The sequence below is a fragment of the Eleutherodactylus coqui genome, chromosome 7 (genome assembly GCF_035609145.1).
Source record: "Eleutherodactylus coqui strain aEleCoq1 chromosome 7, aEleCoq1.hap1, whole genome shotgun sequence".
Taxonomy (NCBI): domain Eukaryota; kingdom Metazoa; phylum Chordata; class Amphibia; order Anura; family Eleutherodactylidae; genus Eleutherodactylus; species Eleutherodactylus coqui.
Genome location: NC_089843.1, coordinates 105976726 through 106003785, shown reverse-complemented (window position 1 = coordinate 106003785; position 27060 = coordinate 105976726). Strand labels below are relative to the sequence as shown.

Here is a 27060-nt window from a genome sequence, read left to right as displayed (position 1 = left end):
ATCACTGATCACCCTGCCGCTGCTGTTACAGTGTTCAGTGCAGAGAGGAATCCCCACGAGAATGAAGGAATCCCCTGCCGCTACTGTCACAGCAGCGGCAGTGAATTGTAATGTTCTCCCTTTGTTTTCAATGGGGCTGTTGCTGCTGCCGCTGGCCCTGTTGGGAACAATAGGCGATATCACAAAAAGAATAGACATGCTGCAATTGTTTTTTAAGCAGCAACGCAGGTGTGAAAACATCGCAAATGAGAATACAACCATTGAAATTCATTGTTTTTACTCACTCTCGCATCACGCGAAAATCGCGCAATTTTCGCATGATGCGAGAGTCAGTAAAAAAGCTGATTACAAAACTGATAATTTACAACGGTTTGCTTCCCATCTGCAATGTTTTCACTGATGCGATGTTGAAAGAACAATACAATTTGCGGCATTCTTTAGCTTTCTACGATGTGCGATTTTTTTTATCTCTCATGTTTTCCTATGGAGCCTTCTTTATATCGCAATCCACGAAACATGCATTGCAATGTGATTTTAACATTAGAAAGTCCTATTGACTTTTGCGATAAAAAAAATTGTGCAATTTTATCGCAGGCAGTAGTGATGTGCTGCAAGATTATACACAAAAAAAAAGCAGCGCTGATGCTCAAAAATCACGGGAACAAAGACACAATTTTCTCATGGCAAAATAGTGATCGCCCGTGTGAAACTTGCCTAATACTACGGATTTATGAGAGTAAAAATACGTGTTTTAAAACAATATATCTCTTCCTCAGTAATGCTTGGGTAACACATCAGGTATGGATGGGAACAGCCTTGGCATGAGTCTTGATGTAGACAGTTAGTAACTTCCCCCATCAAGACGCATGCCAAGTTCTTATGCCGGCATCATCAATAAATTAAGAAGTCAGATAATACATCTGTGGACTTGTGATTCTCTATTATTTTTCCAGGTTGCATCTTATCCTCAGTATTCTTTCCATTTTGACACTTTCATTATCAACACACCCAACTCTACAGTTTGCCGTTGGCTTGAGTTGGCTGCACCCGAAGCCCCACAACAATAGCTAGCTATACTTTGGGGAATAACCCAACCGTGAGGGAGTTTCAAACTATAATATCAAATATCCATTCACCTACTATTGGGGATGCTCCACTTCTCTTTTTCTACTTGCTAAGATCATATGCCTTGTCTCTGGATAGATGGTAATATTTATCCATGCAGGATCAGACCGCTGATAACCCACAACCTCATACTCACAGCACCTCCTGGAGTTACTGCAAGTTGCCCCAACATTGATGAACTCTTGTAGAGTTGTGTAAATAGCTGTACTACTGCAAGGACAATTGCTTGTAGTTGGATACTAGTTAGTATTAGGTTCACTAGAAATAGTACCATCCAGGGCTATAACTATAAGTGAGGGGCCCAGCAGCTTCAGGTTACGCCTCTGCTGTCATATATTTTGTACAGTTGGTTATTTACATTTCTTTTATGCTGTACAGATCTTTTTAATCATCGGGGTTTTCTAATACAAATGGTACTTTGCTGTAGCTTGGCAGCACATAGTATTTACAGGTTACTAAAAATGTGATAAGTACTGAACTTTACATGAACTTCTTGACAATTACCCAATGACATCATAGAAACACGAATATGCTAAATCATTTCTACTTACTGTACTTGAGTTGCTGGCAGTGATCTTCTAATTATTGAATGGACTTGTCTGTAGACATCCAATTTCGACATGCACCGACAGGATGTATGGTTGGCAAAGCTTATGGTGACTGGTTTTATTGGCCCTTGAGACAGCGGGACTGTGATTTCAAAGAGCTAAGGGAGAAGAAGAAGAAAGTTTACAGTTAATCATCTCCTAATAATTAGCTATGTGGAAGACTGTAATTGAGCAATGTATTATATAATAGTCAGTGATACAGAGGGAGTTGCAGACTGTGTGGGCACACACCCCTTTGATATTATTCAGGATGAATAACAGCACAAATCACAGTTATGGAAGAAGATGCTCCAGACAATATGAATATGTGAATATGAATGTGTTCATTTTAAAGGGCCACTCCAGTGAATATGCATTTTTGCATCCCTGCTCCCCTCATTTGATTGCCTGTCACATTCTGGAAGTCTCCTTTGTGTAATCCTGTCACTTCCATGCAGCGCAGCCCCCTGTCTGATGCTCACCAGGCACCATCTTGAGGCTGTCATTTTTTGGTTTCACTTTCACATCAACCCCATGATGCAACAGCACAGTATTAGCTGAATCTATACCATTTCTGCCTGCTTTGGGGGACTGTTTAATTGTCATTACCTCCTACATTCAAATAAATAAGCTACAGAGCATATGAATACAGTTAGGACGATGAGCTGTGATCTCCTCTACTATAACTGTGTGACAGCAGCTGTGTGATCATCATCAGTAACTATAGTAGGAGTGTTTGTGTCCTAATCTAGGCAGTTTCTGTAGTAGTTTCATGCAACATCATAACACAGACTGAGAAACTGACTAGAAACTGAGCACATAAACCCAAGTATATCTGAGCTGGCCAGAATTGAGAAACTTGACCATCTGAGAAGAAAGAGGCCGGGAGCTTGAGATAGAAAGGAATAACCAAGGTAAGAGTGGTTCACTTATATATAATGCGGAAATGGCTGCATCATGAATAATAAAAAAAAACACTGGAGAAGTTCATTAACATGACTTTTATGATGCTATGTAATGCATCTAGTCACTTCTGCTGATGCTCTTCCTTGCCAACACATTACAGCACTACCTGGAGACGGCTGTGTCGGTGTTTTATTTAACAGCTGTTGTTAATTAAGTTAACTGCTCAGAAAAAAGCACAACTGTCTCCAGGTGGTGTCATCATGGTGATGTTAGTAGAGTCAACCGAAGAAGAGAACCAGCACACAGAGGAGACGGAAAGAAGAATATAAGAGCTGCTACTCCACAAACACACATGATGACGTTGCAGGCAGTAATACAATGTGGGTTCTGCTGATCACTAATCTACTGTTCACCTATCTGATACCTGAATCCATGGAATATATGATTCTACTTTGCAGACAGGGGCTACTGCATCGGTATAAGAACAGGATGTGAGCAGAAAGCAGAATTTTAAATATATGTATATTAGAACATTTTATTTATTTAGTTACAAAATAGGAAATCATACAAACTGTAAATAGAAGTAGAGAGCCGACAACTTCCATAGCCTTTCACTTTCTCAGTCTTGTTGCTACTTATACCATCACCCGAGATATGTTTAAGCGATTTGCCAGTTTCCTATCTAGCGCTGTCAGCATTGATCCTGCACTTAGTCCTGCACTGAGCAGGGGGTTGGAGCAGATGACCCTGGAGGTCCCTTCCAACTCTACCATTCTATAATTCATTTTTGCATGGTCAAAACTGCTGAAAGGTTCATTTTAAAGCACCACTGCCTCATAGTAACATAGTATGTATGTCTGAAAAAAGACACAAGTCCTTCCGTTTCAGCCTATTATCTTACAACATGGGTCCAGGGGAAAGCAAAACCCCTCATGAGGTAGAAGCCAATAAAAAATCCTTCTTGACTCCAAATCTGTTGGTCAGAATACCTTCCTGGATCACAGTGTGACTATTAGAACTGATGGTTTCCTATGGAAACATTCAGATAAAAGAATGCCTAAGATTGCATCCGCACGGGCTACAAAATCTCGCTACAAAATCTTAGCTACAATGCGAAGCCCATGGTTTCCAATGAGTTCTTTCACATGAGCGAGATTTTGTAGCTTGGGCTGATGCAGCCGTAAAAAAATGCAAGAACTCCTGAAAAAAGGCAGCAAGTGCATGGAATAAATCCTAAGCATGTGTGCAAGTGAGAAGAGCTAACACACAGGCGTACTAGAAAATACGCTCGCTTCTGCGCAACTTTTTTGTGCAGTGAACGAGGGTACTTTGTGCGCATGCCTGCACACAATCCTGGTTCACATGGGTGGGGGAATAACCCTGCCCTGATTTAAATGGCTATTAAGCCAAATGACGTCCTGGCGTCCGTGGGTTTGTGCATGTTTTGCGTCTACCCCTGTGTGCATATTACCTCCCATACACCTCTATGGGGCTCTTTTGTGCGCACAATATAGAGCAGGTCCTATTTTTTTTGTGTGCCCATGAGAACCGCATGCAAAAAGGAAAGAGAATAAATTCACTGAAATGAATGCATTCCATTTTCCGCGTATTGTGCCAAAACAAGTTTAATTACGGTCGTCTGAAGAAGCCCTTGATATCATTTACAAATTATGTGAAGCGGATGTGAAAACTGGTAGTGCATAAGCATTGTATATACATAAGACAGCGACAATTGTGTACATTACTATCATTTCCAATACCTATTTCGTTTTTTTGTCTGGACCAAGCCGCGACGAATCCTCCGCAGCCTATGCCGCACGTAGAACAGTCTTTTGTATATTAGTTCTCCCTGCAGTTAATTTGCATGAATTTATTTAACAGTGCAAAGGTGTTTACACAGAACAAATTAGATTTCCACGGCGGAGCGGCGTGCGGAATGTTTGCTACTCGGATGTGGAGGACTGAAGGCTTTTTTGCCTGTTGGCACAGAGACATTTCTAAAAAGCAGCTGTGTCCGATGTGAGAAGCCTGTTAGGAGCTTTTAAATTTGACACGGATCATAAGCAGCGAAGATTAAAACCACACACGCCAGGAATATTTCACCGCACTGGAAATGGCTGAACCAAGGATGAAACATTGACACCATTTTGGAAACAATAGGGATCTCTTTACTTAGGTTGTGCAAAATATTTCTCCAAAATATGTCACTCACGTATTTGTTTCTGGAGGAAGCATCAATCATTTACAGCCCGAGATACATGTCCGGCTCGTTCCCCGTACTTTGGCAGAACATGCGATCGCTGGTTTTAGGCAATGTTGTACATTCTAGATTTCCCAGTACGGCATTTGTGAATTGTATGTGTGAGAACAGTTCTGGGGTCCTGTCAGTATACGGGAATAATGTCGGACTGATGGATTTTCGCTGCTGCCGCACTTGCGGAACGCTTCCTGCTTCGCTTAGAAATTTCCAAAAATATAGAAAGTATATATAGCAAATATATAAGGCATATCAAGCAAGGATACAACTACAAACAAAGAATCTTCTTCAGAAAAATAATCTAGGATACTGACAATTTAATGGAGCCCCATTGCTTAATAAGGGCTCCTTCACACTGGCGAGAGCGATTTCGCCGCAAGAAAGTCACGGCAATATCATATTTTTGCTCTGAGTGTCAGCGGTGCTTTTTCCTGGAAAATAATCTCGCATCGCTGCTACCTGCGATTTTCTTGTGCGATAGACTACAACAGGTGTTGCTAATGTTAAACACGCATCACACAAATATCACAAGTTCAGGCGTTGCGATGTGATAAATCGGAGGCTTCACAGGGAAGCGTGGGCAAGAAAATATAGCAGAACGTTAGGGCAGGCAGCGATTTTCAAATCTTGCAACATCGCAGGACAGAAAACATTGCAGATGGGAATGAAGTCATTAAAAGCATAGGTTTCATAATTCTGCGTTTTCTTGCACTCTTGCATCGCCCAAAAATCCTGCAATTTTCTCACCAGTGTGAAGGCAGCCTAAAGCATAGATCCAATCAAGAGTGAAAACATAACAGTGCAGCTAAATCCATATGTGTAGTAACGGTACGGTATGGAGGCTTCTATTTGTACAGTAAAATAGCGTATAACGCCTCCTGCAGATAGATGAGTGTGACATAATTGCTCTCTTAATAGAACCCGATCACGTCTTCTCGTGAGTGTTTTTGCGCAGGTAAGTATCCTTTTTATCGCTGTTCACATTGGCATGAGAGACTCCGGCGCTGGTTTTGAACCGGCTCAGCCTAATTAGTCGCCTGTGTTAGCAATTAACATGCAAAATTGCGCAGCAAGGGCTCCCACCCACTAGCGTTTTTTTCTCAACTGGGCTGCGAGAGTAAGTGAAAACTCTCGCAGAACAGTGCGAGAAATCGCAGCGATATCGCTGCAACAGTCTTTTCAATGGGGCCAGCGGCAGCAGCGCTAGCCCCATTGAAAAGATATGGAGAATGCCGCGGACTTCTGCCACAGCTGTGACAGCTGTGGCAGAAATCAGCGGCATGCTATCCCATTACTGCCGAACCCATTGAAAGCAGTGGTTTCTGACAAGCCCTGCAGAATGATTATCGGAGAAGGGCTTTAAATATAAGCCCTTCCCCGATAATCATAAAAATGTGGTTAAAAAAATGATTAAAAAGTTACTCACCTCTCCTGCTGTCAGCCGTGTCCTCCGGCTGGCTCCCCGCCACTGCTACAGAGCTCTTTCAGCATGAATGAATAGCTAAGAGCTGTCTGCCATTGGCTGAGCGCTCAGCCAATAGCTAAGCAGTAGCTGCTATTGGCTGAGCCCTCAGCCAATCTGCACAGCCCTTTCAGGAGGCGGGGATTTTTAAATCCCCGTCTGCTGAAAGAGCTCAGTAGCAGTGTCGGGGATCCGGAGGACGCGGCTGACAGCAGGAGAGGTGAGTAACTTATTTATTATTTTTTTAACCACTTTTCTATGATTATCAGGGAAGGGCTTATATTTCAACCCCTTCTCCAATAATCATTCTGCAGGGCTTGTCAGAAACCACTGCTTTCAATGGGATCGGATTGAAAGCAATGGAATAGCATGCCGCTGACTTCTGCCACAGCTGTGACAGCTGTCACAGCTGTGACAGAGGGTTCCTTCATCCCTGCGGTCCCCGCGGGGATGAAGGAAACTCCTGCCACAGCTGTGGCAGAAGTCAGCGGCATTCTCCATATCTTTTCAATGGGGCTAGTGCTGCTGCCGCTGGCCCCATTGAAAAGACTGGTGATGTCGCAGTGATATCCCAGCGATTTTGGGATATCTGCTTGCGTTTTTCTCGCACTGCGATGCGAGACTTTAACTTTAGAATCGCATCGCAGTGGAGAAAAAAACACCAGTGGGTGGGAGCCCTAACACACGCGATTTTATGCACATGGGTGCACATTTGCCCACCCCATAGACTCCATTGAGCGGAAATGCAGGCATAAAAAACGCTCCATGTGAGGGAACCCACTGAAACCTATGGGCTTTAATGGTTGCGGTTTCTGCAGCTGATTTTATTTTTCTTGTGCACGTAAAGCCGTGCAGGAGGCATAAAAAAATACTAAAGTATAAGGTGTTCCGTTGCAGCCCTTCCACATTTTATCAGTTTGCAGAACAGAATGTATGAATGGTAGGAAAATGAAACTACTGGAAATGAAAGTGTAAGAACTCCTCAAAATGTTTTTGATGCGCACAAATAAACCTCTCCATGTGCCCCACCAGTAGCACGAACAGTATCCAGTGTATACGCAACTTCCTGCCAGGTTCTCTCCAACATGTCCACTCACAAATGGGCTCGCAAATCTGGGAGATCATTCACTGTAGTTGTGAATACAAAGTCCTTCGTGCAACCCCAGAGGAAGAGGAAGATCTGGTAAACGGGGCGCCCATCAAATTTGTTCGCTTTCTCTAATCAGCCATCTGGAAAGGTGCTATTGAGGGAACTCCAAACATCCATACCCCAGTATGGGGAAGCGCCATGTAACTGGAATGGTCTACTTGGGGATACAAGAACTTTTCCAACATGTCAAAGTATATGAAGCCAGTTATGCACGTTCAGCAAAAAACAGACCAATAATCCTGTCCTTCATTACATCCTACTAAATATTCAATTTTGGGCCGTCACGGGCTAGTTCTCTGTAGATATCGATTTGCAGTTCCACATATCCGCACATTATCCTAATTGACTTCCTGACAGAAGAAATGTGGCCTCGTCTGAGAACAATAAAGTGACTGTCTGTGTTGATACGATCAAGCATTTTGGTAACAAATTCCAGTTTGTCGTTTGGGTTCAATTGTTGGACAATTTGAATCTTATGCAGTACTCCATGTGCTGTCGTTACCACTAAATAAATTGTCTTCATTCTTTGCAAATCGATTTCCCGGAACTTCTCTGAAGCTCTACTTAAATTTCTTCCACTCTGTCATTGGAAACACTTTGAGCTCCTCCAGTTTTAGAGAACTTCCAGGCGCAAGAAACTTCTGAAACCACACCTTAATGGTTTCTCCATCGGGTGCATCTCCTCTGTACACTCACTGGTCATTCTTTTGCACTGAAATTCTTGATCTTGCTTTGGAATACCACACTATTGTTTGTGTACGCTGTTGTGGAGACGGCACTTTGCTGTGTAGTTATTGAGAATTTCATAATGAGACAAACAATGGTAACAGTCCATGACATCACTGTCCGCAGTGATCTGTACTCACAGACATGCAGGGAAGATGCACGTTGTGTCATTTCCGCATGCCTGTAAGTCCCAGTATGTAGAGGGATGATTACTGATGTCACAGGGATTCCCTAGCAAACACTCAAATGAGAATGCTGTGCTTCCACATTTGGAGGTTCAGATCAGACTTATCCCATGCTGCAGGAAATCCTGCGATCGGTGGGTCCTTGCAGCGCAGGGACGATCTGCTGATACTATAAGTAACAGTGGGAAGAGGTTCTGATGTCACGCACTGTAACAGCTGATTGCACCTGTTCGGCAGGGACCTGCTGATAGCAGCATTCCTGCAGAAGGGGTTGGGTTAAACTGACTGTTTCTGATCCAGGTACCCTTATCAGGACCTGAACTAATCAGATCCCAATGTCACCACCTGGATCAGAGACTGTTAGTTGCAGCCATAGCTTGAAGTAAGAAGCCTGCTGTGGCTGAGAAAAGAATGATCATTAGGGATGAGCGAGCGTACTCGGAAAAGCACTACTCGCTCGAGTAATTTGCTTTATCCGAGTATCGCTGTGCTCGGGTCTAAAGATTTGGGTGCCGGCACGGAGCGGGGAGCTGCAGGGGAGAGCGGGGAGGAACGGAGGGGAGATCTTTCTCTCCCTCTCTCCCGCCCGCTCTCCCCTGCTCCCCGCTGCGACTCACCTGTCAGCCGCAGCGGCACCCGAATCTTCAGGGACGAGCACAGCGATACTCGGATAAAGCAAATTACTCGAGCGAGTAGTGCTTTTCCGAGTACGCTCGCTCATCCCTAATGATCATAAATATATGGTAGCTTGGCAAACTGGCAACTGCTGGCCGCCATACACTATATTTACGTGTTGCAGTGGGGAAGGGGTTAAAGCTTCTTGTGATCCAGATTTCTCCTATTTTCAGCTTCTGGGACAGGCAGTATCTATCTAGCAGCTACCACTGTTAACAATATTCGCTCATAGGAACCTTTCACATAGGACGTAATATTCTGCAACAGCACCAAAATTTTGATGTGGATTTGAAAATAGGAGAATTTTGTCAGCAATTTTGCATCAAAATCTGCAGTTAGTCTTGTGGATTTTGGTGTAGAATTCCGGGATGGCTCTTGTGGAATATTCCATCCCATGTAAAAGGTCCCTTATGGGGTTTTTTTTCTGTAAATCGGTCACCCAAAGGATACCACCTCTCTCATCTCAATAACAGGGTCTCCAGAGCAAACCTTCCCCCCTCCCCCCATACCTCTCTATGTGCAGAGTCATGTTTGATCTGTGTCTGTAGAGTATTGGGGTATAACTGTCCTTTCGGCAAACCTTTGGCATGTCATAGTGATATGTCAAACGTTTTGATCAGTGGGGAGAACCCTACTGATTGCTGAAACAACTTTGGGTTTGAGTGGCTCTGTTCGCAGTCCTTGGAGAGACAAGCTTACCAGCATATGGACTACGGAGCCTGAAAACGGCACCACTTGACTTTCTGGAGAGTGCCAATCAGAGCCAATCACAGCCAAAGTGGCAAAGTGCTAAGCTAATGGCTTTTGCCCCTTTTCCCCAGTGATCAGTGGGGACATTGCCTGTAATAGAAGCACAGCTCAAAGTCTGCCAGAACAAGTGCAGCTTTTACAGAATGGCCCTGAGAGGGACACCCTACTTTTTGATTTTCATGTACCCTAATATGGCATATGAACAGAAGTTGTGTTCTTGGCACAACCCCTTTAAGAAAGTTAATTTTTTATACATCTTTTGATATGTTATTGGGACCTGTGGCCCTCGTCCAAGTCCCTTTGGCTTTAGCACACAGATGTTTGGATTTCATAGCTGAGTGATAGGTTGTTCTATTGAAATCAGTTGTAATTAAATTTACTGAGATTCAATGATGCTTCGCAATGGAAAATACTTTTATAGGCGCTCTATAGCTTTTCCCCATTCATCTGTGAGTTAATCTAACATTCATACGGAACATGATTTCAGAGGCCTGCATATATCAAGAGTATATATATATATATATATATATATATTCACACATATAGAAGAGATGTTGCTGATCCATCATCCCACATATGTAGAATAATAAGTTAGTGCACACACCACATATCAGTATTACAGTTAATACAGGATGACAGGAAGAAAATGACTACTTCCTTAAGTTCAGTGTATGGAAACAATAATCAGCATATGGTTTGTTTTCTGATAGTCGGACATTCTAGATATAGTTGTGGTATAAATGTTCCGTACACAAAGTAACAACACGATGATACTGCCATATGTTATTTTTAGTCCTGGAGTCCTGAAGTCTCAGGTTACAATGTCCGCTATTTTTTAGGAACGCATCTTATGAGTTTTCTAAATCGAGCGCCAGCCACTCAGAAGATAACACTTAAACATAACAGAGGAGACTCAGTAAGCTTTTACAAGCTACTCCTCCTTTTGGGAGCTTATGTTAAAGTGCCTACCGTTAATAAAAAAGTTAATTATGGTGAGTAATTCACGGGACACGGCTATGATTAGACGACTAACCTTTCTGGAATGCAAAGTGGTTACTGTTAGTCTTAAAGAACCGACATCGTTTTATAAGAGTAGATTTTGAATACAAACGGCTCCCCGTAATAGTCACCGAGAAATAAGAAGTACCCAGGTAAAAGCTCCATATATATATATATATATATATATATATATATATACACATAGCTTTTTCATACCTTCTTGTCTTCTTTCACATATGTGACTGAGGGGCCTTTCACACTTTGGCAAGGTGCACCTAAAGATGCAGCTTTGGGCTTTGCGCACGTATTTGCGCACGTTATTGTGTACATGAAATATACACATGCAATGCACAGCGAATAGAACCTATTGGTGTCAATGAGTTCATTCCCAGGAACATGTTTTGTGTGTGTATTAAAATATAGGACTTGGTCCATCTTCCTGTGGATTGTACAACAAAGGCCCCCATAGAAGTCTATGGTAGGTGCACTAATATGCGCTCAAACGGAAAATATGCCTTTGCAGACCTGTGAAAAACAGAAAACATTTGGACCTCATTAGGCTAAACAGCCTTTTAAATCACGGTGATGGTGTTTTGTGCATGTATGTGAATTGGCCTTGCATGCCCCAAAAGTACAGTACTGTGCACGAACATGCGCAAATCTACCTCATTCAAGGAGCAAATGCGTTGTGCGGAAGCGTGCGCAATTGTGCATTTAGCTGTCTGAATAGGCCCTAATGAAGATACTCATTAAAATGAGGAAACATGCTTTTCTTTCTGATGATTCTAGCTTTTTTGCCAGGCTGCAACCAGCATATACTGTACATTTTCTATGAAGGATAAGAAAAGTTAATCACTATCTAACAGATAGATCACATAACCAAACAAATCTCGCATTCTCTATCTTTGCGTGTGCCTCAGAATGCATTGCTCATTGTTTTCAATGGGACAGGAAAACACATCACATGGTATGTGAAGTGCAGGCAAGTGCAATGCGAGGTCTCCCATTGAAAACAATGATAAACACTTGCTGATCCTCCGATGCAACTTAAAACCATGCTGGAGGATCGCTACTTCATAGAAGTGTTGACAGAAAACTCCTTGCATCCACAGGGACATCGCACATGAGCGCAATATCGGGCAGAGTTACACAGCCTGATATCGCGCTTGGCTGTGTGAATGTAGCCTTATTTTCTAAAAAGTAGGAAAACATCCTAAGAGATGCTTATGAATTTCAAACCAGAGTTCTTAATCATAGCGTGATCAGGATTGAGAACTCTTGTTCGAAACTTGTTGATCCACGCGCAGAGCTGCAATGTATTCCAAAGGCTATGGAGGGTTATAATTAGTTTAGCAATTAATCATATATAATTGGTTAATGGAAAGTGGTTTAATAGTGGGAAGCAAGATAAGCAACAATTCTTTAAGACATCTGTGTTCTGCCTTTCTCTCAGTTTCAGAAAGGTTAAACTTGATGATTGTGTGCCCTTTTTCCAACCTGAGTAACTATACAATGTAACTATGAATTCAAAAGGGGTCTGGATGGCTTTATTGAAAGAAAAACTATTACAAGTTACATCTACTAGATTTCCAGATACAGGTATTTATTCTGATTATTCACTACTCAGATTATATTTTCCTTTTAAAGGTAAACTTTCCCCAAAAGTGATCTGTAATCAGTTTCAGATGATTACCTGAGTCAAAAGGCCCACAATGAATTCTGAAGAAAATCGAACAATTCATATATTCGGAATGCATTTGCTGCCATACTGAAATTGATTTTAGCACCATCCAAAGTAAAACACATGGTGTAAATCACAGGTTTAAAAAATAAAATTAAATTGGAATCAAGTGTTTCATGGTAATTGCATATGACAAGCGAAACCGTAAGATTCCTAAAACATGAATATATTATCATGAAACATTGCGCTGGATAGAGAAGAATGAGCCCAGATGTGTTATTCTGTTTGCATTATCACTTCATAATAGAAAAATGCAATGCTACATACGTGGTGACACGAACGCTGATAAAATACATTATTTAAGCACATTGTCTGTGATTGCTTCAGTATGTTGAATAAGACAGCTTGGAATTTATTTGTCTGAAAATATTTTTATAGTCTGGAAAACAATCTTTTTTGAAGATTAACCCCAAGCAGCAGCTCAGAATTCAATAGACGTGTTGCCGTATCATGTTAAAATGGTGGCTCACGGATGTGAACAGTACAAGAATAGAAGCAATTGTGAGGCTATAGGGGTTGCAGAGATAGAAATTGTTTGATGTTGACCCTGTGTGCGATGTAAAAGCAATCATATTAAATGATTGTAAAGATATATCAATTAAAAAAAAGGGGCATTCAAAAAGCAGACAGCCTTAGTATAAATAAGTAGTTCACATTGATGCAGCCTGGGGTGTACTGCTCAAGAATAATATATAGGTACCCTTCTTTTCTAGCTACTAATTTTATGACAGTCATTGTAAGGGCTGTAGACCACCTCAACTATGGATCTGCAGAAAATCACCAGTGTGCCAATCCACAAGTAATTGTGACACATAGTAACATAGTACATAAGGCCGTCCAGTTCAGCCTATTAACTCCCAATGTTAATCCAGAGGAAGGCAAAAAAATAACAATGAGTTAGAAGCCAATTTTTCCCATTTAAGAGAAAAAATTCCTTCCCCACTCCAATTTGGCAATCAGAATAATCCCTGGATCAAGAACCCTTTTGAAGTTATTGATGATTATAACATATAATAATATTAGTTGATATACCCGGCTTCACTCGAGTTAATTTGGTACAGGTGTTTACGTGTTGTTCGCACAGAAGATTTTATGAAGTCAAGGTTACTTTAGAGGAACCAAGGAATAAAATATGTATACATATAGAGGAGCATTAGATTCTCCACAGGGCTGCATGTACTGATCTCCCTCTGCAGAATGTGCCACCCCTCCCACTCTCCTCATTGAAGACCTAAAGAATGCTCGTGCCAAATTTCATGCTTGTACGACACTGAGAAGTTACATTACATAGGTGTGCACTTACTTTTGCAATTAGCATTGAATAATCGAGTTGTGACTCCTTTACTTTTCCCATTTAAAACCTAAGGAATGGTCGTGCTAAATTTCATGTTTGTACGACTTCGGGAAGTAGAGAATTAGATTAAGTACGTTACATAGGGGTGGCAATACTTTTGCACTTAGCATTGAATAATTAAGTTGTGACCCCTTTACCTTAGGACCTAAAGAATGGTCATGCCAAATTTCATGTTTCTACGACATCGGGAAGTTAGAGAATTAGTGGTGAGTCAGTCAGTCAGTGAGGGCTTTAACCTTTATATAGAGAGATATTAGTGAAGAAAGATGCCGGGCCCCTCTTGTACTCTTTTATCCAATGTGCCATCACCCCGTCCCCAGTGAGAGAGTTCCATAGTCTCACTGCTCTTACAGTAGACGAAAATTAACATTCTGTGCATGCCTCTTACTATACATATACTGTACATATCTTATTTCTCCAGTGTATGTAGATTTGATACAGTGTAATCTATGGGACGTTTAGAAATAAATAGAACAAGGGTCTAGATATAGCTTTTGCACAACTAGAGGACCTCATGCTGGGCTTGGAAAGTTTTATTCAGCAGTTAAACAGCACATATATCAACAATACTTATTGGCCAGATGCTCATTCTGCCCACAGCTATTTCCTTTGACTACTCAATACACATGACTGCTTGGGTTGGCCAAATGTTAATGTGTTTTTCAAGGAGACAGCAGGGAAGGCTACTGCAAGACACCTTTGGTGGCTTATCTCCAGGAAGAACAAAAGGATTCAATGTGCCCTATCCTTCTTTACCACAACATCATCTGTCAGGGGAAAGTCTGGAAGCCACTTGTATCTCTTCAACAATCAGATAGCCCTGCCAAAATCAGCCGGTTCATATAAGTTTTGTCTAATGTGTCCGGAGAACTTTAGGAGCCAAAGTATTTTACCTACAACTAGCAATAGATATACAGATTTCTCACCAATACGTATAGAGCAAATGTTCCATTTGAAAACGCAAATCAGGCAAGGAGCATACTGTAGACAAACAGACATTTCCCACAATAGAAATGATTTTTCCATTGAGCATTGTGCTGAAGAAAGTATCATACTTTGCCTTGCACCATATGTACTGCTTTCGATGCATAGAAAAGTAAACAATTGATGGTGGTAACCCAAAAAACATTTTGAAGAAGAATGGATTTTTTTACTAGAGCTTTTATAGGGAAAATAGCATGAATCTGTTCTTCTCCACACCATAAATGTATAGTACTGGCAGCATTTATGCTCCACACCATTCATTTACAAGGAGGAAAAAATTAGCTACATCCTTAAGGAGATGAAGATTCCATGTTAAGTCTGTAATGAGTCTTATATGCAATGTGGATTTTTAAAGGCTCTAAACATGTTTTCCTACCAATGTTTCTTTAAGGGGATATACACATAAATGTAAAATAGGCTATGTACTAGAAAATCAGAAGTGAGAGATATTTCCAAAGTTAGGTAATCATTAGAGATGAGCGAGCACCAAAATGCTCGGGTGCTCATTACTCGAGACGAACTTTTCGCGATGCTCGAGGGTTCGTTTCGAGTAACGAACCCCATTGAAGTCAATGGGCGACTCGAGCATTTTTGTATTTCGCCGATGCTCGCTAAGGTTTTCATTTGTGAAAATCTGGGCAATTCAAGAAAGTGATGGGAACGACACAGCAACTGATAGGGCAGGCGAGGGGCTACATGTTGGGCTGCATCTCAAGTTCACAGGTCCCACTATTAAGCCACAATAGCGGCAAGAGTGCCCCCCCCCCCAACAACTTTTACTTCTGAAAAGCCCTCATTAGCAATGCATACCTTAGCTAAGCACCACACTACCTCCAACAAAGCACAATCACTGCCTGCATGACACTCCGCTGCCACTTCTCCTGGGTTACATGCTTATAGCCGGTTCCACTGAAAGCAATGGGCTGCCGGCGTGCGCGGGATGAATTGTCGGGAAGGGCTTAAATATAGAAGCCCTTCACTGCAATTCATCCAGAAATGTGTAAAAATAAAAAAAATATATATACTTACCTTGTCACGGCAGACGGAGTTCAGCGCGGCCGGCCTACAGTGGGTGTGAGTCAGACCTGCCCCCTGATTGGCTCAGCCTGAGCCAATCAGAGGCAGGTCTGACTCACACCCCCTTCACACCCACTGCCGGCCACCGCGGCTGAACTCCGTCTGCCGGGACAAGGTAAGTATATATATATTTTTTTATTTTAACACATTTCTGGATGAATTGCAGGGAAGGGCTTCTATATTTAAGCCCTTCCCGACAATTCATCCTGCGCACGCCGGCAGCCCATTGCTTTCAGTGGAACCTGCTGTATTGCCGGCTCCATTGAATTCAATGGGCAAACATCGTTCTTCTCTGCCACAGCTGTTACAGCTGTGGCAGAGAAGAATGATTTGTCTTCTATATGTTCTCAATGGGGTCGGCGCTGCTGCCGCCGGCCCCATTGAGCGCATATAGAGAAGAGAACAGGAATCGCAGATCGCAGATAGGTGCGATCTGCGATTTCTGACTATGGCCTAAGAAGGACCGTTGGGGTTCTTGAAGCCTAAAATAACTCCTAACGCTCTCCCTATAGCAGCTCCGGCATCAGCAGCACTGTCCCTGATCTCTGTCAGAATGCATCTGTGGCGAGCCGCAGACGGACAGATTTTAATACTCGGGTGACACCTGATCTCGCCAGCCACTCACTGCAGGGGGGTGGTATAGGGCTGGAACATCACAGGAGGAAGTTGTAATGCCTTCCCTGTCTTTCTATTGGCCAGAAAAGCGCGCTAATGTCTCAGAGATGAAAGTGAAAGTAACTCGAACATCGCATGGTGCTGGTCTCGAGTAACGAGCATCTCGAACACCCTAATACTCGAACGAGTATCAAGCTCGGACGAGTACGCTCGCTTATCTCTAGTAATCATGTTTGATTGGTCTACAGAAACCTTGGCATTATTTTGTACTATTGTGGCAGCCATTTTCCTTTCTTTATTTGCAAAAGTATCAGCCATACAGGTTGTCAATTCTGAATTAGCACCTCCTAAACTTACATCAATAAATAACAAAGTGACAGTTTTACTATCAGTTGCTATGAAGCTAATTTATACAAGACAACCAATATGTTCGTTCTTTATCTTGTCTTTTTTGTAAAAAATAGCCATAGCAACAGAACAGATATGATAACAGAGAAAGCAAATACAATGAACAAACTTTGGCTCAAGCTCTAGGTTCTAATTGACTGATATGCAGCCATTTTTATGTTTTACTACCAACATATGTGAAAGGATCCTAAAACTAATAACAACCACTTGTGCAGGTAAGACCGGTTTCACATCTACGCCTGAACCTCCAGTCAGAGGTGCTATCACGAATCTGGCTAAAATGCCGGAAGGAAAAGTACTGCATGCAGTGCTTTTTCTTCTATCCAAAAGCTAGGCGGCTGGGTGGAAAGCCGGAGGACCCTGTTATAGTCAATGGTGTCCATCCGGTGCTGTTCGGTTTCATCCAGAGACGAACCGTTTGGCCGCATGGATTCCTATTTGCTTGCTCCCTGAACGGAGCAGGAAAGCGGAATCCCCAACGCAGATGTGAAACCACCCTTGTCTGTACCTCTTTGTAAACAAACTTATATGGTCCATTGCTGTATCAAATTTCTGAAATATTTGGCAAGTGTCTCTGCTCTTGTCATAAATCCAAATTATACACTATATATGGGTGGGTACATGCCATGTGAGTTCAGGAAGCCGAACAATTTTATAGGAAAAATCCCATTGTTTTAAGAAAGGCACAAACCTCCACCAAATAATTCCGCGAGAAACAAAACAACAACAGATCGTTAGTGGAAATTATCAGTCTGTGTCAGCTTTCATCATTGTCTTCCTTGAGATGTGTTCCTTTTTTATAGGTTCCTGTCTGTAAATATGAGGCTCTTCGTACTGATTCTAACATCTCAGACCAGACATTTTTGGCCCCAGAAGTGTAATACGACTAAATACTATAGTTGAAAAAAAATGGTAATAATAAGAGAAGGTAATGTATTTAAAGTATGTATGATCAATGGTCTACTCTGGGAATCTTAATCCACATGGAAAAATGACTGTTCAGCCACCAACTAATCCCTTAGGTCTGTGACCACATTTGGATGTGTACTCAGTTACTGGCTAGTTGAAATGAGTCTAAAATTGTGTTTTATGGACAGAGTTTGCCATCAGCTAGAACATTAAAATCACATACTTACTATTGTGTTAGCCCCTTGGTGCTTCCAAAACAGGTCTGACTAACTGAGCCATCGACTTCACAAGACCTCTAAAGGGAATAACTTGCTTTCATGGAATAAACTGTTTAAGTCGTATGAGGCGAGGCCTATATGGTTCAGACTTGTTTTTCTAGTATATGCCAAAGATGCTTGATTGGATTGATCTGGGGAATTTGGAGACCAAGTCAGCACCTTGACTCTTATGTCGTGTTCCTCAAACTATTCCTGAAGAATTTTTGAAGTGCAGCAGGGTACACTGTCCTGCTGAAAGAAACCTCTGCCATTAGAGAATACCATTGCCAATAAGGGCTGTACTTGTTGTGCAGCAATGCTTAGGTAGGTGATACATGTGAAAGTAACATCCACATGAATTCCCAAACCTAAAGTTTCCCAGCAGAACATTATCCAGAGCATCATACTGCCTCCACTGGGTTATCTTCTCCCCATAGTGCATCCTGGTGCCATCTCCTCATGTAAGTAAGGTAAAATCACTTAGTCAACCACATGTTAATGAAAAAGGTGATTCATCACATGAGAACATCCTCTTCCTTTGCTCCATGGTTCATTTCTCATGTGCATCAATAAGCCTTAGGCACCCTTGGCTTTATCCATGGTTCACCGTTTTTACTTCCAACAATTGGAAACATTCCATAAGACCTGTCCTTTTTGAGATGTTCTGACCCTATTGTCCAACCATGACAATTTGGACCTTATCAAAGTCACTCAGATCCTTAAACTTACCCAATAAATCAGCTTTAAAAATTCACAGTTTACTTGCTGCCTTATATATTCTACTTAGAGATGAGCGAGCACCAAAATGCTCAGGTGCTCGTTACTCGGGACGAAATTTTCGCAATGCTCGAGGGTTTGTTTCGAGTAATGAACCTCATTGAAGTCAATGGGCGACCCGAGCATTTATGTATATCGCCGATGCTCGCTAAGGTTTTCGTTTGTGAAAATCTGGGCAATTCAAGAAAGTGATGGGAACGACACAGCAACGGATAGGGCAGGCGAGGGGCTACATGTTGGGCTGCATCTCAAGTTCACAGGTCCCACTATTAAGCCACAATAGCGGCAAGAGTGCCCCCCGCACTGTCAGCGTAAAGATCGTTCTCCTCTGCCATAGCTGTAACAGCTGTGGCAGAGAAGAACGATGTTTGCCCATTGAATTCAATGGAGCCAGCAATACAGCAGGTTCCACTGAAAGCAATGGGCTGCCGGCGTGCGCGGGGATGAATTGTCGGGAAGGGCTTAAATATATAAGCCCTTCCCTGCAATTCATCCAGAAATGTGTTACAATAAAAATATATACCGGCGTATAAGGCGACGGGGCGTATAAGACGACCCCCCAACTGTCACCTTATACGCCGGCAATACAGTGGAGCAAAGAATAAAAATCATTACTCACTTCTTCTGACGTTCTGCAGTGCTCCTGCAGGCTGTCGCTCCCTCCTGGTTCCCGGCAGAGCATTGCTTTCTGGACGCAGGGCTTGAAATCTCCGCCTCCAGAAACACAGCCAATCACAGCCATTCAATGACATCATTGTCATTGGCTGTGATTGGCTGAAGGCACGTGTGTTTCTGGAGGCGGGGATTTAAAGCCCTTCGTAGAGAAAGCAATGATCTGCCGGGAACCAGGAGGGAGCGACAGCCTGCAGCAGCGGCGCAGAACACCAGAAGAAGTGAGTAATGATTTTTATTCTTTGCTCCGCTGTATTGCCGGCGTATAAGGTGACAGTTGGGGGGTCGTCTTATACACCCCGTCGCCTTATACGCCGGTATATATTTTTATTGTAACACATTTCTGGATGAATTGCAGGGAAGGGCTTATATATTTAAGCCCTTCCCGACAATTCATCCTGCGATCGCCGGCAGCCCATTGCTTTCAATGGAGGCGGCTGTATTGCTGGCTCCATTGAATTCAATGGGCAAACATCGTTCTTCTCTGCCACAGCTGTTACAGCTGTGGCAGAGAAGAATGATTTGTCTTCTATATGTTCTCAATGGGGTCGGCGCTGCTGCCGCCGGCCCCATTGAGCGCATATAGAGAAGAGAACAGAAATCGCAGATCGCACATAGGTGCAATCTGCGATTTCTATGGCCTAAGGCCTTAGGGTGCCTACCCACTGGCGTTTTTTTTCCCTGCGAAATTCGCAGCATTTTTTTCTCTGCAGGGGTCTATGGGACTTGTAATGTTAAAATCGCGGTCGCGCAAAATCGCGATTTCGCGGTAAATTGCGATTTTGCACGATCGCGATTTTAACATTACAAGTCCCATAGACCACTGCAGAGAAAAAAATGCTGCGCATTTCGAAGGGAAAAAAACGCTAGTGGGTAGGCACCCTTAGTCAGACGGGCGTTTTTTCGCGCGATTTGCGGATCGCATGACGGATGCGCATCCGCAAATTGCGTGACCGGTGCCCGAAAAACGCCCGAAAATCTGCTCCTATCCGTGTTTCATTAGAAACGGGCTGGAGCTGTTCGAAAGCAATGCGCTGCGGGCGAGCGTGGGATGAATTGTCGGGAAGGGCTTAAATATATAAGCCCTTCCCTGCAATTCATCCAGAAAAGTGTTAAAATAAAATATATATACATACTCACCTGCTCCCGGCAGCCGGCCTGCAGTGGGTGTGAAGGGGGCAGGTCTGACTCACACGCCCTTCACACCCACTGCAGGCCGGCTGCGTGGAACTCGGCTGCCGGGAGCAGGTGAGCATATATATATATATATATATTTTATTTTAACACTTTTCTGGATGAATTGCAGGGAAGGGCTTATATATTTAAGCCCTTCCCGACAATTCATAGCAGCTCCGGCATCAACACCACTTTCCCTCCTCTATGTCAGAATGCATCTGTGGCGAGCCGCGGGAGGGGCAGATTTTAATACTCCGGTGACACCTAATCTCGCCAGCCACTCACTGCAGGGGGGTGGTATAGGGCTTGAACGTCGCAGGGGGAAGCTGTAATGCCTTCCCTGTCTTTCTATTGGCCAGAAAAGCGTGCAAATTTCTCAGGGAAGAAAATGAAAGTGACTTGAACATCGCGTAGTACTCGTCACGAGTAACGAGCATCTCGAACATCCTAACACTCGAACGAGTATCAAGCTCGGACGAGTATGCTCGCTCATCTCTAATTCTACTCCTTAACAAGTGCAACTATCACAAGGTAATCAATACTATTCGTGGCAACCGTGAGTGGTTTTAATGTTACACGTACATAGAGAGGCATAAGTGTTAACGTAACTTTAAGATCAGTGGGCATTAGAGATGAGCGAGCATACTCGCTAAGGACAAATACTCGAGCGAGTATTGTCTTTTTCGAGTACCTGCCCACTCGTGAGAAAAGATTCGGGTGCTGGCGGGGGGTGGGGGAACAGGGGGGGAGATCTCTCTCTCTCCCTCTCCCCCCCCTGCTCACTCCCGCAACACACCGCTCACCCCTGCCGGCACCCGAATCTTTTCTCACGAGCGGACAGGTACTCGAAAAGGACAATACTTGCTCAAGTTTTTGTCCTTACCGAGTATGCTCACTCATCTCTAGTGGGCATCCAACTGTTGCGACCACCACCAATCCTGAAAATGAGGCTCTGGTGGGTTCCAAAGTGAGGGCAGCAGCAGTTACACACGTGCACCACCGCTCTATTCGCTTCAATGGTATATACAAGTGCTCGGCTATCTCCAGCCTTCCTTTTGAAGTGAATGGAGTGGTGGTATATAAGTGTAACTGCCGCTACCCTCACTTTGAGACATAGCAGAGCCCTATTCTTGGCATTGGATCACAATGGTCAAAACCCTACCGATCTGAAAATTATTTCCGATCCTGTGGATAAGGGATAACTTTCAAGCATGGCAAAACCCTGTTAATACTAAGTGAGAGGTAGGATTATTATTCATGAAAATCGGAAACAAGAGTCTTCTGAAAACTAGGGGCATAATGTAGGGTTTTATAATATTCTATAACATTCCAGCAACTACTTAACATTATTTTATTATAGTCTTGAAACTAAATACAAAGGAGAGCCCAGTATTGTGGCATGCAGGGCCATTTGTTTTTGATCTCACAGACAGTTGTAGCCATAAAGGCAAAGTACTGAAATACTGAGTAGACAATGGCCATGTGCAATGCTACGTAAAGTTTGAAAAGTATGCTCACATCAGGCTCAAAAACTGTATGGTATCTTTTATTCTAAAACAAGAACTTGTGCAGAGATGCAATATTACTTTATGGTGTTTTGGCATATTTGAGATTGTAATGGCAACCTATGAGATAGAAAATAAAACTTCATAGGATTGTTTTTCTGTGCAAGCTTTGAAATTGGGTCTTATTGACATTCAGGGGTGGACTAGACTGGTGCCACAAAGGCCAGGTGGAGAAAATGTCTCACAAAGGGCTACCTGCGTGTTGCGTTCACCAGTGCACTCTGAATCATAGAATCACAGAATGGTAGAGTTGGAAGAGACCTCCAGTGTCATCTGGTCCAACCCCCTGCTCAGTGCAGGATTCACTAAAGCAGGGGATTGAAGCGCCAGACAGGAAGCATTAGGGAGGAAGTTGTGGTCTGTGCGAAGAGCTGCCCTGAAGTGTAAGCGGTAGTGAGGCAAGTTGTACTAGTGAACAGAGCACTGGGACAGCCCTCCCTAAAACATTCTACCTGGCAAGTTCTGCAAGGAGGCAAGATTTTTTTTCTGTATATATGTGTGTGGGTGGGAAGGAATGTGTGATAGCTGTGTGAAGGTAGGCAGAGACTGATATTGAGGGTCCCAACACAATTTGTATGTGGCGAGAAGAACAAAGGGGGCATAATTACTCTGTGGGGGAGAATAGCGGTGCTATAATTATTTTGTGGAGCCAATATTGCTTTGAGGGAGGCATGGGGGAGGGGGGGTATTATTCCCTTGTGTGGGTAAGCACACACATTTTTGAACTTACGCCTTGGCTCTTTTAGGGTGCTGTAACACGTAGCAGATTTGGTGCGAATTTTCCACAGTAGACAAAAAAAATTCTTTATTTATATAGCACCAACATATTCCACAACAACATCTGCGCCATTGGAGATTAAGTCTACACTGGATCTGAACCAAAATTCACCATAAATGCTGTGGCTTTTGGTGTGGATTTTTCCACTGTAGAAAATTCACACCAAATCTGCTATTCATGAACGCACCTAAGGACACTCTCACACAGAACTTTTTACCACGATTAGTGCAGCGTCCCGAGCGCCGCACTAACCGCAGTACAATGCTCCCATTGATTTTAATGGGGCTTCTCAGACCTGCGCTTGAACACGGCGTTTGTAACACCGTGATTTTCTAACGCTGTCTGTTCTATCTTTCAGCTTTTTCCCATCTTTTGACACACCCCATCACCCACCACAATGATGGGGTGTGTTAAAAAGTGTTGTAAAACACTGTGACATGTGTTCAAAAACGCTGCTCAAAATCGTGGTAAAATGCTGTGGTTCTGGGCGGCATTTACTAAATGCATGTGTGAGAGCGGCCCTAGAGCAGTTCTCTGAAGCATTTAAAAAATATACAAGGTTAAAATGAAGAAAAACTGAATACCCACGTTTCCCGGAGGCTCAGTGCCAACCGGACGTTCATTGACCGTTCAACCATTCACAGGCGTCAGCAGTGATTCTTCCATGGTCACCTCTGGGATAAGTATTTCTTTTTTCTTTATTTTAACCCTGTATATATTTTCGAGTGACTGTGTAGGTGCGATGGCAGATAAGTGATCCTTACTGGGGATTTTGTTACACATTAATGGGCACATTTATTTAGGGGGCACATTGTGGGGCATGTTTTCGTTAAGGAACACAGTCAGGGGCAAATGTTCTTATTAGGAAGGCACAGTCTGGGGAACATTTTATTGAGACTCGCAGTGTGGGGCATACTTTTATTTAAGAGCACGATTGAGAGGCACATATTTAGGCTCACAGCGTGGGGCACACTTTTAGGTCAGTTTCAGACAAGCATATTGTAACAAATTTGTAATATGAATCCGTATTAGGGACGTGTTACAGATGACATTATGGCCATATGTCATCAGTATTTGATCTGCTTTGCCTCCATATATTGTATTTTCTACTAGACAAATACTTATCTGTGCTTACAAAATAGAAAATTATAGCAATATAGAGACAAAATGAGAAAAAGAGTCATGCTGCATTTTTAAAAATGGTCATGTGAATAGATATGTAGATTCACATTAGCTTCGTATTATGGTCCACAAAACATGAAGCAATAAGGAGCTAAAATATGCTCGTCATAAAGTGGCCTTTTGGTGGGCTATAAAAACAACTCCCAGCATGCCCTATTGTTAACGTTATACTGGGAGCTGTAATTTCACATGGAATGAAAGTACATGACTGTGGTTAACCTGGCTTTGGATTTGCTTGCTATACTGTTTGTTTCTGGGGCTGTATGTATACATTCAGCTTAGTTCTAGTGCCGTATTTATTTTATGAGCTTGGTTCTGGTGTCGTATTTATGTCATGAGCTTGGTTCTATGGCCGAATTTATGTTATGAGCTTGGCTCTGGTGATGTATTTATGTACCAAGTTTATTTTTTCATATAATTTTTTTTAAGAAAGGCAGAAATAAATGGGTTATGGATGGGCCGTTGCTCACTGGCCAGTGCTGGATGCTTGCCCTCCAGGCTAAAATTTGCCAGTCACCCCCTGTTGACATTGCATGCTTTACCTTTTCCTTATCTCTAGAACAAAGAGAAATGCATAAACAATATGATCACTACATGAAGTACAACAAGCCGAGCAAAGTCGATGTGATTGAGCAAATGTGGATTCTAAAGACCTGCCAGAGTGAAAAGCTTACTATCCATTCAATACCATCTTTACTATTATGCATAACATCACTGCAATCAAAGGTACATTGTTGTGATGTGATGTAATCTTAGATGTTATTGTGGTGGGATTTTAGGATTATGGCATAGTAAGGAGAAGGAGGTCCTGGGTGTTGGCAGTGTGGAAAGCAAGCACTTGGGTGTTGAGTGGTACCCTTCAATGGAAAGATTAAGGCTGAGATTTCAGCTACACAAAGAGCTTTGAAGATAAAAAGAATGACTTAAAAGTGATAGAGTGTTTATTTGGTGGCCACTGTGGAGTTTTAGAGGGAGAAAGACCAGAACAATACTTAAAAAAGTTGAAGATCTTAAGAGCAGACATTGGATGAATGGGGAGTGGGATGTGAGACTAACTGAAATGTGCAGAAACTGCCTTTCCCATCCCTTCTGTCCTTGTACATACAATTTCCTAAAATGAATACAGACCATACATCACACTGATAACTTCATCCCTTACTATTTATTTGGAATTTCTCTATGGGAATATTGTAACCTTTGTGAACTAATTCTATCTGACTTTGAGATGTATTTTCTCTGCTAAAGAGGCCTTCTTAAAACTCTGTGATCCGATCCGCAGGCAATCAGTTCCAGCCGGTAGGGGAAATACAGCCAATAAAATAAGAGGTAAAGGAATGAATAGTAGAATGTAGAGTTATTAGTGCTTTCCTGTGTTTGCAGATAACACCAAGTTACAGTATGCAATGGTATAGTTCCTGCTGAAGACGTCTCACTCTCATCCCTATAAGAATATTTGCATACATTCACTAATGGGGGAAAACAGTATATAGTAGATGATGCTCAATGGGGGTCAATGAGGAATCTAACACTTTTGTTACAGATATTTAATTACTTTATCCTCTATAATGTAGTTCTTCTCCTTTGCAGCTTTCAAATCATACAACTTCCAAAAGTGGTTTTTGACTAATTTCTGATAACTGTTTAAGGGCTCAGTCACACGGGCGCATCGGCACCCGTGTGACTGAGCTGTTACTGCAGAAAGAAGACGCCCATACCTGAAGACGGACGTCTCTCTGCAGCGCTGATGAAAGAACACATGACCGGCAATAAAGCGGGTCACATGTTCTTTCCTCCGGCGCGGCAGAGAGACGTCCATCTTCAGGTACAGTCATCTGCTACCTGCAGTAACACGGGCGCCGTTGCGCCCATGTGACTGAGCCCTAAAACATATTTAATGCCTAAGATCAGTGATAAAACAACGTCTATGAGATAAAGCATGGCAAGTAACATGACTGCTGTCTTTATACTTTGTGATGTCCCATTCTATGATGTCCTCCTCTCTATCCCTGTCAAACTCATTTCTAATTTCAGTGACCACAGAGTCTATATTGTGGAGCTAGACAATAATTCAAGATAACGTGTAGCAATGCTCTTTTCAGCTTTCCTTAGCGAATACAAAGGGTTAACAGAGGAGTTTAGAGTTTTCCAACTCAGTAGGATCTTGGCTGCTTATTACGACACATTGACAATGTCACACAATCAGCGTGATAAAAATGTACATCATGGAGCACTTGCTGTCTTCTGCCCACTTATCTTTTTATCATGGATTGTAACTAGTAGTGTCCTGCAAACCAAACCAGTAGAACCCTGTTTTGGGTCAAACTTTGCTAAACGTTTGTATCATAGTGCAGCATCTGTGACATGGAAGTAGGTCTAGGCTGATGTTAGCCTGGTCCATGTGACCATGGCATCGGTGCAATTGGCAGGTGTGGGGCTTGATTGGTCGGCAAGGAGGTGATTCTTATAGCTGGCCAATCAGACATTATTGTAGTATATATATATATTGCAGCCCCTCCTCTCAGACAGCATCGGTTATTCCTCTGCATAGTGGAGTTTCGGTCCAATCCTTCTGGTAACTAACTGTCAAAAAAGTCCCTGGTCTTTATACTGTTCTTTTAGCAATTTTCTACAATAAACAGAGTTCTACTGGTTTGGTTCACTCAATACTAGTCCTGAGGAGTGTAATACATGGCTTTTATAGCTCTGAGACAGGATTATACACCAGTTTTAGGGGCTTTGGTGA

The 27060-nt window shown here is 42.6% G+C and overlaps 1 protein-coding gene across 1 annotated transcript in view; it reads right to left on the bottom strand.

Annotated features, from left to right (window-relative positions):
• Positions 1–27060, bottom strand: part of VEGFC (vascular endothelial growth factor C) — a 136805-nt gene that overhangs the window by 13033 nt on the left and 96712 nt on the right. The window contains exon 4 of the mRNA XM_066573508.1: positions 1677–1831. Coding sequence (XP_066429605.1) covers positions 1677–1831 — 155 coding nt within the window. The remainder of the gene's footprint in view (positions 1–1676; positions 1832–27060) is intronic.